The sequence below is a fragment of the Artemia franciscana genome, chromosome 21 (genome assembly GCF_032884065.1).
Source record: "Artemia franciscana chromosome 21, ASM3288406v1, whole genome shotgun sequence".
Classification (NCBI taxonomy): domain Eukaryota; kingdom Metazoa; phylum Arthropoda; class Branchiopoda; order Anostraca; family Artemiidae; genus Artemia; species Artemia franciscana.
The window spans coordinates 20,823,380-20,835,892 of NC_088883.1; the positions used below are offsets into that span (position 1 = coordinate 20,823,380).

At 36.2% G+C, this 12,513-nt stretch overlaps 1 protein-coding gene across 7 annotated transcripts in view; it reads right to left on the reverse strand.

Moving 5' to 3' along the window:
- Nucleotides 1-12,513, reverse strand: part of LOC136041009 (serine proteinase stubble-like) — a 163,752-nt gene that overhangs the window by 87,152 nt on the left and 64,087 nt on the right. For all 7 annotated transcript variants that reach the window (XR_010620938.1, XR_010620937.1, XM_065725506.1 and 4 more), the window contains one exon: nt 9,803-9,974. Coding sequence is in view for 5 of the 7 variants with exons in the window: in XM_065725506.1 (XP_065581578.1) it covers nt 9,803-9,950 (148 nt within the window). In the remaining 2 variants the exon portion in view is untranslated. The remainder of the gene's footprint in view (nt 1-9,802; nt 9,975-12,513) is intronic.

Consider the following 12,513-nt stretch of genomic DNA (forward strand, 5'->3'; position numbering starts at 1 on the left):
GGAGGGGGTACAAAAAACCTAAAAACACATCAAAATACATTCGTATGCACTTTTTTATGTTTTTACGAGTCAAAGGAAATTTCGGAGGGGGGAGGTTTAGCTCACAAATCCCTAGAAATGGTCTTGCCAGAAAACAACCTTAAGAGCCATATAAAAAAAAAATTGATTTTAGCATGATTTTAATTCGGGGAATGGATTCAGTAAGACAGCAAAAATAAAAGAAATGCTACGAGAAACATAGAAAACCATGAAAAACCATGAATATTTTGTTATTTGGGGAGAAGGGGGGGGGGTAAGACAAGATTGTACAAAAAATGGCAACATCGATGTTTAGAATTGAAATGTTATTTTTCTAAGCCACTTCCCCTGAATAGGAACCTCCAAATGTGACTTATCAGGTCTAGCATATTTCCCTCCCCTCATATGATTAAAACACAAAGAGGAAAAATCGTGTAACACTTACAAAAATATAACACTTTTCTTGTTGCAGGCGATCCCTCTAAGGAAAAAACAGCCCCACGGTCATCAAGAACACCGATTTTCAAGTATTTTACTAGCTCTCATTTATATTTCGTTTTCCGTTAATTTTTGTAGTTTTTGTTCATATTTTTATGCTTTCGAGAACGCAGAACATTTGAAGAACGCAGAACATTTTTGGAATTTGCACAACATGAACTTCAGGACAGGGATTTTCAGTTTTTCGAGAAATTAGGTGGGCTTTCCGGCCAATAATAAGGTAGAGTTCATCCTATGTACCTGTCTTTAGTCATCTTTAAATGGCATAATTTATTGAGATGCGGCTGTAGGCTAACATTTATGTTCAGATGTACAAAATTATGTATGTAATAATGAAATTGTAGTAATTTAATAATAATATTAAATTATAATAAAAAAATATAGTAAAAAAGTAAAATAAAAAATAATAGTAAAAAAATTAAAATAAAAAATTAAAAAAAATGAAAAAGATAAATATAATAAACCATACTATTAATAATAAAAAATAAAATGATAATGTAATTACAATAAATGAAATTTGTAATAATAAATTACGGACCTATCGGTTATATAATAAACACTCGAGAATTTGTGACACACTCATAAGACAAAACCTAGTCGAGCAACTTCTTTACCAAGACAATTCCTTTGGCTAGCAAGGCTAACAGAGGTATATCACCCTGGGAACAATATTTCTGAATAGGTTTTTTGGGGTTGAGGGGGAAAAAAGGTACCTAGGCTAGGTTACGCAATTAATATACTGCGCTCTGTGCAGACCCCTTCTCTAATTTTGTTGATAAAGTATTACATTTTCCTCATATTTTGTTTTATTTCATTAGCATTAACCAAAATTCACTTTTCTAGTGTTTTTTTTTATATAATTGATAAGTAATGTAAGTTATTCTTTTAAAGTAAATTAGCTAAACATTTTCGTCCTTCAGAAAAAAAACCACAGAATGGAATCTGACCGAGATTCTCTGTAGGTATCATATTTAATGTCAAAAAATCTGCACGCCATATGGGTTAATCATGACATACTTTAAGCGCTTTATCATATTCCCTCATTAATAGATTCGAAAAACCTATTCAACAATACTTAAATTAAATCTAATGGAAGTTCACTAGTTTTAGATGAAAAACGTATATAATTTCAGTAGATTAGTGATTTACAAAATCTATTGAAATTTCTTTCATTGTAAAGTGTAATATTTTTAATGGTTCGTATGGACGGGATTGTTGGTTCGCATACAAATCACTGGGCTGTCCTCTACGGCCCTCCAAAGGTAAAAGTACGTATCTACACTTTTCATTATTTCGATAAATCACGGCTCAAAGTTTGAGTACTTTTGAGAGCTTCAAATACGGTTTACGGTGAAACTGGACACTGGCTAATTCTGGAAATTAGTTAAATAGGTAAACAAATATGGGGATTTCATATTTTTAAGTAAAATTTTCTATTATTACTGCCCCGAAGCCTGAAACAGTAGATACGTACTTTTACCATTGGACCGTTACTCATATAAAGAGGCGCTCTCAAAAGGTAAAAGTGCGTATATGACATATACGTACTTTTACCTTTGACTCGAGACTCGAATTCGAATGAAGTCCCAAAGGTAAAAGTCTGTATAAAACATAAAACGCACTTTTACTCTGCCCAAAACCCCGTATCTATGACGTATACCGAAGGTAAAACCACGTATGAAGCATGTACAACAAGTCATTTTTTTATTCAAATAATTAGAAGTTAAAAAATAAAAAAAATAAAAAGAAATCACTGAAATACTGCAGGCAGCTAAGAAACACAGCCGTGCTTCAGCAAATCGACAGAAGCTGTTGATGAAGGCATAGTGCGCCAAAATGTACGGCGATTCTCATTCATAAAAGGTACAAGTTTTTCCAAGATGGCCTTTTTCTTTTCTGGCTTTACCCCCCTTGCGCCAAGAATCGGATCTGGCAAAGGATACTTTGCCTCTTTGATTGTACTAACCAGCTTTTTTGGCACAAAACTTAGACTCTTTTCTTCACCCTCAGGGCTAGTTTTATAGAACAGTTCTGTTTTTCCCTTCTTAAAACAGACCTCACTGAACTCATCAATGGTCACGCCCAAGTTCTTCATGACGATGCCAGGAGCTTTTAAGCTTTTCCACTGGCAAAAGTCTTCTATGTCCATTTTCACGGCTTTCGTGAATTTTCTACTTTTTTCTATGGTGTCGCACAAATCTTCAAAGTCAAGAACATCCCTTTTTCGAATTCGAGACTCAATCGATCCGTGTATGGAGTCAGCCCCCATGTGCGTATGGCCTTTCACTAGATACTTGATACGAATCGTTTCAGGTCCTCCTTCACTGTTGACTATCAGTACAAATTCACTAAAAATTGTCCAATTTTTGTTCTGGGCACATCAATTGTCAGTATAAAAAATGAAGTGCAAGATATCCCTATTCATCTTTAAGACCTTGTGGAAGGCACTACCTATATCAGGTGCATCACGTCCTTGTCGAGATTCGTTCCAAACAACGCAAAGGTTCTGGTTTTGTTGGGTGGCCTTAACGGGGGCAAACGTCTCATTAAAACACACGAGTCTTGATAGAAAAAAGGCCTCCTTTCTGCTGTGCATGATGGGAAGCAATAACACTTTTTGTAGGTCCACGGTGAACAACATGGTAGTTGAATCTTTTTCGTATTTCTGCTTATCTTCAGAAAATGCTTTTGAAACCTGTTCAACAAGATCTCTGTGCTTTCTGTACAGTTCAGTCTCTTTCTCGGTTGCCTCACCATTTGTACCAGGAGTTCTCGCAGCCCCTACTTTCTCTTTTAATAGTGTGCAAATGTCACAGCTGTCACTTTGGGGCATGCACAATGATACTTTCATACCATTAAGAATCTTCCTATATGTCTCATCACAGATTTTATTTGCTGGATATTTTTCATTAAAGTCTTCTGCCATAAATTTGTAGCTCAAATCACGAGAAAGGTACCGAAAATTTGGAGCGTGAGCTCGACGATAGTGTGGAATTGCTGGCTGAAAGCTTTCAATGTGCTGCATCACAAGGCTTCGATCAACTTTGTTTGGTGGCCCTGCCACTTTATGGCCCCTTCCGTCCTTGAGCTCATTCCCAAGAGCATCCCTTTCAATTTTTGACTTGATTGTAAAAATCACTCTGTCATTCTTGCCAAATCCTAGACAACCAAGGAATGTAGACTTGCAAACTGGCAAGTTTTCAACTTTTGGGGTAAGTGTGGGGTATTCATTCAAATTTCTGGGAAGGCTGTACCTAACTGTAGTTTTTTTTCTACACGCAGCTTCTGGGGCAATAGTCCTTCTTTTAACTGGTAGGAATGTCAGCAAAGAAGCGAGCCACATTTGTCTTGATTTATATTCTTTGCTCCAACATGTGTCATAAATTTTCCTGAATTCTACACTGGAAAACCTCAAACATGAGTTTGTACATTTGTTAGATTTACAGCCAGGTTCGTCAGGAAATGGATACTTCTTAACATCTCTTTCAAATTTATCTTTTTCTGAGCGAACTCGTTTTGGAGTAAGGTCAACAATAGACCTTCCTTCTCCTCCACCATTTTCTTCACGTCTATTTTCTCTATCTTGTCCCACAGACCTTGCTGCTACAGCGTCAATTACACACATGACATGGTCTGAGGAATCAGGTTCACAAACAGCATTGTTGCTCTCATTAGATGGTTGATTGTCCAAATTTAGCTGGTCATCTTGGGTCTCATAAGCTGCTGCATCCGAAGCCGAATCTTCCAAGGGCAGGAAAGGATCGGTAGGAAAATGGATCAGATTGTACTCTGGATGATCTGATGTAAGATCATTACTGACCGAAAGAGGAACTAAATCTGTAAAGAGCTTTCTCCTCTTCTTCAAAGTTGTCTGCCTTTCATCATCAGAAGACCCAAATGTCCCTTCAACGTCCTCCCAGTCAATATCAGACTCATCACTATCACCTCTACTTAAATCTTCTTTTTCGAATTCTTCATCAGCAAAGTGTTTTAACTGTGCCTTAGTTTTAGCTTCTCCATCAGTGGTGTCCCTTGATCGAGAATGTCCAGAAAAATTGGGTGATATGTCTGTTGTTTGATTTATCTGGATGATTTCTGGGGGGGAACAGGAACTAGCTCCTCGTTGCTCTTCACTGGAAGATGGCAAGTCGGTATTTGAAGTTGATGCCTCATTTGTACTTGCTTGACATGCCAATGTCCTGAAAAATTGGAATTCTAAGAACTTGTTATCAACCTTGATTATCTCAGATGAAAGAGGGGGTTCTAGGGCTATTTTGATACATTTTTTTTTGTTTCTAAGGTAAGCAATATTTAGAGGCCCTCAATTTTTTCTCAATGTTGTAATAGTTGACCAAACTAATCCCTGATTATCTCAGATGACAGAGAAGGTTCTAGGGGTTATTTTGATGCATCCCTTGTTTTTTATTTTATTTCAAAGGTAAGTCATGTTTGTAGGCAATACTAAAAAAATGGCTTTAGGTGGTTGGTTGGTAATTTGGTATGACGCTGCTCTCCTGTACTAATTCGACAGCTACATAGCTAGCTGTGTAAACTGGTTGTAGCGGGTCTGTTGTACCTACCTGGTAGTACAGATGGGGTTTTACCAGAGGGTTTAGGCCTACTTGGAGAAAAGGTTCCAAAATAGCATGAAGCAAAATTTTCTTACCTTAAATCTCTTTCCTTTTGTATAACCAACGCTCTCTGTAAATTTAGAAAGCCTCTTGACATTCTATGCCAGTACTCTTTAATAGCTCAGAGTTGGCTGGTTGTTCAGCTCTGCTCTGGTAAACAAACAATGATGATTGTGCTGAATCATGACATATACGTACTTTGACCTTTGGTTTCCTTTCTCATTTTAATGTGCCGGCCAAAGGCAAAAGTACGTACCAAGGGTGAAAGTACGTATCTACACAGATACGTACTTTTACCTTTGGATGCGCCCAGAAATTTTTCAGATACGTACTTTATCCATATGCTATTTCCGTTAATATTTGGACTAGAGCCTTCTTACATATACCATTCGATTCAGCACATTTTTTTTAGTATGGTGGTGGCATTAAGTCGAGAAGTGAAAAATTGTGCATATACGTACTTTTACCTTTGGAGGGCCGTCTATCCAATCCTTGCACCTACATTTTTCAAGTTTTCCAGAAAATCAGTAGGAATCAGGGCCGTATCCAAGATTTTGTTTGGGAGGAAGGGGGTACAAAAGGATTTTTTTTTGGGGGGGTACACAAAATTGGTGTAATTATTTTTTTATATAAATAAAATATGCGGTGCTTTTGTTATGTATAAGCTTGTAATGGTATTATTAAAACAATAAAAGTGAGTTACTTTCAATATTTAGACACCCTCCTCTTTCGCAAGTACCCTCCCCCAAATTGCCTATGGATCTATGCCGTCACGTTATTATTTGACGACGGCCTGCTTCTCTAATTGGATCAAACAAACTATTTTTACAATCAAGCTTAAATTAAATTTGGATGTTGGTTCCCATTGCGTGAGGAATACTTTGAGATACCAACAAAGTTTGCTGGCCAGAAATAAAGTGAAAGTGGCCAACCCTAAATGAGATGCATTTCTTGTGTTTTCTATTTGTATTTCCGGTCAAAAATCTGGTGAGAACATGTGAGATACGTGGGAAATAAACATGTGAAATAAAGTGGCGAAGTTAAAGTGGCAAAACCCTATAGACCAATGTATTCTCCTGATGAGCCCTTGTGTTGGGTTGTTGCCTCTGAATTATTTGTCTTTATTATTTTTTCTATTGTTTGGTAAATGACGACTTATACTTATTGACGACATGACTGCCTGTCCATGGATTATTCTTTATGGTTGATTGTGTTTGGCTATGCTGTTTGACCTATGTGATTGTATGGATGAGTAGGGTTAAGGCCTCATTCAAGTGCTGGTCTATATTGATCACTAATTTAGGAAAACAGTCTTCCTTTTCTCCTTCCGTCTTTTTTTTTTATGTGTTTGTGCTGTTGCATTGGTGATTTCTCTTTTCATGATTATATATATATATATATATATATATATATATATATATATATATATATATATATATATATATATATATATATATATATATATATATATATATATATATAATAATAATAATAATAATAATAATATATAGCCCATACTAAATAGTAGCCATCAATAAAAATATAATATTTGGCGTATATTATATAATAATATACGCCAATTATAAATAATTATTTATATAATATATTATAATATTATATAATTATAATATTATATATAATATATAATATTCTGTCCGTGCATAGACGCGCCTAGGAGGAGAGGCTTTGGGTAAGGGGCCTACACTCCCCCCAAAAACCAAAATTTTCCGGAATTTCTGGGTATTTCTTATTCAAATTTTCAAATAAAACCATTTATTATTAAGAACATCCCCACCCCCCAAAAAAATCTTTGTAAGTGCCTGTATCTGTGCTCCCTCTCAAAACCTTATGTTTCTTATGATTTTCCCATAACTTAAAATGTTTCAAATAGATAGATAGATAGATAGATATATAGGTGTATTTCAAAAACCCGTGGGCCATATACACACAAAAATATAAATAAATAACAAACAAACAAGGAAATTAACAACAGTACGAACACGCACAAAAAAAAAAACAGAATTCAACGCAAAAAGTACCTAATCTAACTACAAAAGAAATTAATCATATAAACTTTTTCTTCTTATTAGAGATTTATCTATATATACTCCCACTCGAAATATTGTGGTTGGGTTACTATTTTGTAGAATACCCGGAAGCATCAAATTAATCCCATGCAATTAAGTTTCCCGTAAATCCAAGAGCACCGGGCATTTCCGGAGAAAATGATCCAAGTCTTCATCATCATCTTTACAAAGGGGACAAACATACCGCCTATCAGGACCAACTATCATTTTATTTTTGTCGAACGTTTTTTGCCTGTTCTGGATTGGAAGACAATTTGCCCTAAGCTGAATCCAATGACGTAGAATCATAGCCGATAAATTGAATTTAAAATAAACTTCCTCCCCAAAACTAGGTTTTGCCTGATTATAATGTTGTAGGGTTCTAGAATCAAAATCCAACCCTTGCCAATGCTGAATTTCCTGACTCTCTATTATAAATCGTACCTGGCTTTCTAAATTTGTTGGTACATCACGAGTATTTATTCACTTGTATTTTGTGTTGTTTTTCTGGCCCACCCTCCTCTGATATAATTTTCTGCGTAGATGCCTGGGGTGATCAATAAATGTATATCAACCAAGTATTCGTTACACGATATTAAGTTGCTTATCAAAACTACTGACCTATTCATCCCGTTCGGCTTGAATTCCTATCTACTTCAGGCAAAATTTCGATTTTAATTCAAAAAGCTAAATCCTTGTATATTTAATGTTTAGCTAAATTCAACTTGAAATCAGTTTCTGTATCCTTCTGTATATGCTTAACTCAAGGCACATAGGGGAAATTCAGCATGAAAATAAACCAATTCCATTATTCTTCCAACTTCAAATACCACTTGCCTGACGTAGTTGAGCTTGTAGTCATCAGCTGAGTCCTAATTCATGTACTGGCAGAGACTTCAAATACCAACTTCCAACTTTTCAAACTTCAAATACCACTGGCCTGACGTAGTTGAGCTTGTAGTCATCAACTGAGTTCTAATTCATGTACTGGTAGAGACTTCAAATACCAACTTCCAACTTTTCCAACTTCAAATACCACTGGCCTGACGTAGTTGAGCTTGTAGTCATCAACTGAGTTCTAATTCATGTACTGGTAGAGACTTCAAATACCAACTTCCAACTTTTCCAACTTCAAATACCACTGGCCTGACGTAGTTGAGCTTGTAGTCATCAACTGAGTTCTAATTCATGTACTGGTAGAGACTTCAAATACCAACTTCCAACTTTTCCAACTTCAAATACCACTGGCCTGACGTAGTTGAGCTTGTAGTCATCAGCTAAGTTCTAATTCATGTACTGTTAGTGACAGGTGCGCTCACCGGTGTGCGGATGGATCAAAGCGCTAAAAAGTATATGAATGTCGAAAATGTTGTTATATTTAGAAGCTAAAACAAATTTTGATAAGAGAAACCCCTTTCCCTTCTAGAAAATTTTTCACGGGCTCTTCTTGCAATTTTTTTATGTAAAACTGGAGAATCATGTCAGGTGCTCACGAGTGGAGATATTGCAGCAGCCTTTGTATTGCTCTGAAAATTTATTTCATAGCAAATATTGAACACAGGTATCCACAAGGGGGTGTAAAACCTACAAAGTCTCTTATCATACTATTACTACTACTAACTCACTAAAGCCCTAAGCCACCTGAGAGCAACACAGCTACGCACGTTCCTCCTCCATCCCAACCTATTCAAAGCCTCTCTCTTGACAACCTCCCTAGAAGTTCCCGTTCCCTTATATCTTTCCTTGCGACATCCTCCCGTCCCTTTCTGGGAACACTGTCTTTTCGTTTGGTCCTAAACGGTTGGCCGACAAGGACAATCTTTACAAATCTGCTATACTTCATCCGCAGAACATGTCGTAGCCATCTCATCTTTTCTGCCATTATAGCCTTAGAATCATATTTTTCGTACAGCTTACTATTTGAGATAGGCTACAGTCAGTCAGTCAGGCAACCTAAACAATCTGCATGCAATTTCTTTGGAAAATACCTAGCAAATCATCCTCCGTTTTTTGTAGCGCCCACGCCTCAAAACCATACCTGCCAGACAATAAAAACAAAATAAGAAACAAGATAGCGTCGTCAGTCAGTTTCAAGGCTATCTCTCCTGTATCGAATCGAATTAACCTGTATCGAACTACCATCTCGACAAAGTCGCCTCAACGCTTTACCGAAGACCTGTAATCAATAGAACAAAAGATACCCTCCACAACATGAGCCCTCTAGTAGGAAATGGAGGGCTCATGGAAGATCAATGCAGCGATGCAAAATCCCGTTGAGTCCCACCTCTCAGAACCAGGCAGTGGTCATTGGTTTCAATTTGTGGGATCGATTGGGGATCGATCTGGGGCTATTAAACACCCATGTTTTTATCCCCCCCCATAGGTTTTTTAAAATATCTTTTTTGGGCTTTTTCATAAAAAAAAAATATTTTTGGCATTTTCATTGGAAAAAAATAAAAACAACAAAACTGACTTTGGCTGATTGACATTCTTTACCCACAGGTGCTGTTACAGGTGGTTAAATAAGGGTTAAAAGGGGTTGCAAATGCGCTTACTTTTCGCATATCCAGTAAAAATCAGTTTACTTACGAATTGACCTTAATGAGGGTTGAAAATATGACCGACTGCCATATTGACTATTGACTAGACATGGTAGGAGAGATATGGTCAAAAATATCATCACGTGACCAACATAGGTCAAATAATTTCGTGAAGTTGGCCATCTAGCATCCCCCATGGCACAATTGCCAATCAGCTAGACCTGCAATTAAAAAACAGAAAATTAGGCTTGGTTTATTCAGTAATTCTAATTGTTGGTCATTCTGCTTAAGGCCAGATGGCGTATGCGACATTTTTCATAACTGTGAGATAACACAAATGTGACATTTTTCATAACTATGATATAACAGATATGTGACAACAGAAGAACGAAAATATTTCTGTGGATCTTTTCAAGGAAACATATTTTTGTCCAAATAATTAACAAAATATTTGACGATCAGTTTGTAGCTAAATACTGTGTATTTACTTTCATAGATGGAAAATACGGATATTTAAGCAAGAGGATTCACGCCTTTGACCCCCTCCAAGAAATGTCAAATTTGTACTTGTATGATAAACACCCTACCGCTCAAACTGTTCATTCATTGACGGATTATAAAACCGTTTTTTTTTCGTTAGTTTCTTTCAGCTTAACGTGAGACAAGACAAAGAGAAGTGACAGAATAGATGAAAAATATATAATCGGGGTTATTAGGGGATGAGGGTGCAAATTAAATATATAATTTGCATTTTAGGGGGTGGGGCTTCAGTATTTGGACAGTGTCAAGTTAGAAAACAATTCTTACTACATAATATGCAGAATAATTGTACCTTAACACATCATGCACGCATTCCACCTATACTTTAGCCCCCCCCCCCATATCCCTAACACGCAAATATATACCCCGAGTTTGTTTCTAAAGTATTGTATTTTTATCTTACTTTGGTATATATTTCATTAGGATTGAATATCACAAAAACATATTAGAAGAGCATTAGGTAGGGCGTATATCACATAAGTACCGCCAAATTTTATGATATTGCCATATTCCCCATAGTGGCCATGCAATATACTTATTTGTTGTATTATTAGCATTTTCGATCCCCTTCGGTCAAGACAAATTCTTACGCACATTTCTGAGTGTATAGAATTGTTTCAAGTAATCTTTCAGTCTGAGACACTAAAAAAAAAGACACTCAGAAAAAAAAAATAGGAATTAAGCAGCAACTGATGAAACACCTGAGCATTGAAACTTACAAGAAATAGGAATTATACTTTATATGCGGGACTGCCACACGCCCTCCCATCCTTTACACTAAACTTTGATTTTTTTTATCTCAAAAGTTGAAAAATGAGTGATCTACCAAGAGAGCAGTAAGACAAAGTATAACTTTATTATTTCAATTAGATGAAAAAATTTCAACTGAAAGTTAGGAGTGACGTTAAAGCTTAAAACGGACACAAATTATTACGTATATGAGGGGGCTCACCCCACAGTCAATACCCCGCTCTTTACGCTAAAGTTCGAGTTTTGTTTCGATTCTTTAAGAAAAATATAAAAAACAAATTTTTTAACTTCCTGACTCTTTACGCTAAAGTTTGACTCTTTGTAACAACTCTGCTTTTTGAAACAGTAAAAAACTTTAGCGTAAAGAGCGAGGCATTGTGGAGGGGAAAGCTCCTTTCATATACGGAATTATTTCTGTTCGTTTTAAGTTTTAATGTCGCTCCTTACTTGCAGTTAAAAAAAACATTTTTTTTTATTTAATTTCTGAACGTTTTTGAACTAATGCATGCTTAGATTTTGGCTCACCGGACATGAATAATTAAAAACAAATATGCAATTTTTTTCTTTTTTGGCTAAATGACTTTCTCATAGTTTTGATCGCATGATTTTGACAAGAAAAGGGGTGGAAGAGAAGGCCTAGTTGCCCTCCGATTCTTGGCTACTTAAAAATGCAACTAGATTTGTTTATTTTCTGTACGAACGTTTTTGTTAGTAATAAACATACGTAACTTACGTAACGAACTTCTATATTTGTGTATTTTTATTACGTGTATTAGGGGGTTTACCCCCTCGTCAATACCTCGCTCTTTACACTAAAGCTTGAATTTTATCCCAAATCTTTAAGAATGACCCCTGAATCACAAAGGCCGTAGAATAGATAGTTGAAATTACTAAAAATACTTTAGCGTAGAGAGCAAGGTATTTCGGAGGAGACAAACCCCCCTATATACGTAATATTTTATGTTCGTTATAAATTTTAATGCAACTCATACCTTCCAGGTGATTTTTTTTTCTCATTGTTTTTCTAAATAATTCTAGAAAATCCTGCAGAATCTTCTGGAAATCATAGAACCTTTCTAGAAATCATGGAAAGATCCTCCAACGTAACCCCCTCCCTCCGAACCAACCCCATCCCAACGCGAAAAAGTCCCCTGAAAACGTCTGTACACTTTCGACTAAAGTTTTCGATAAAAAATTTTTCGACTAAAGTGAACAGAATGGCTATCTCAAAATTTTGATCTGGTGACATTGGGGGAAAAATATGCGCGGGAGGGGGCCTAGCTGCCCTTCAGTTTTTGGTCGCCTAAAAGGGGCACTAGAACTTTTCATTTTTGTTAGAATGAGCCCTCTCGCGACATTCTAGGACTTCTGGGTAGACAGTATCACCCCCGGAAAAAAAAAAAAAAAAAACAACTAATAAACACGTATCCGTGATGTGTCTTCAAGGAAAAAATGCAAAATTCCACATTT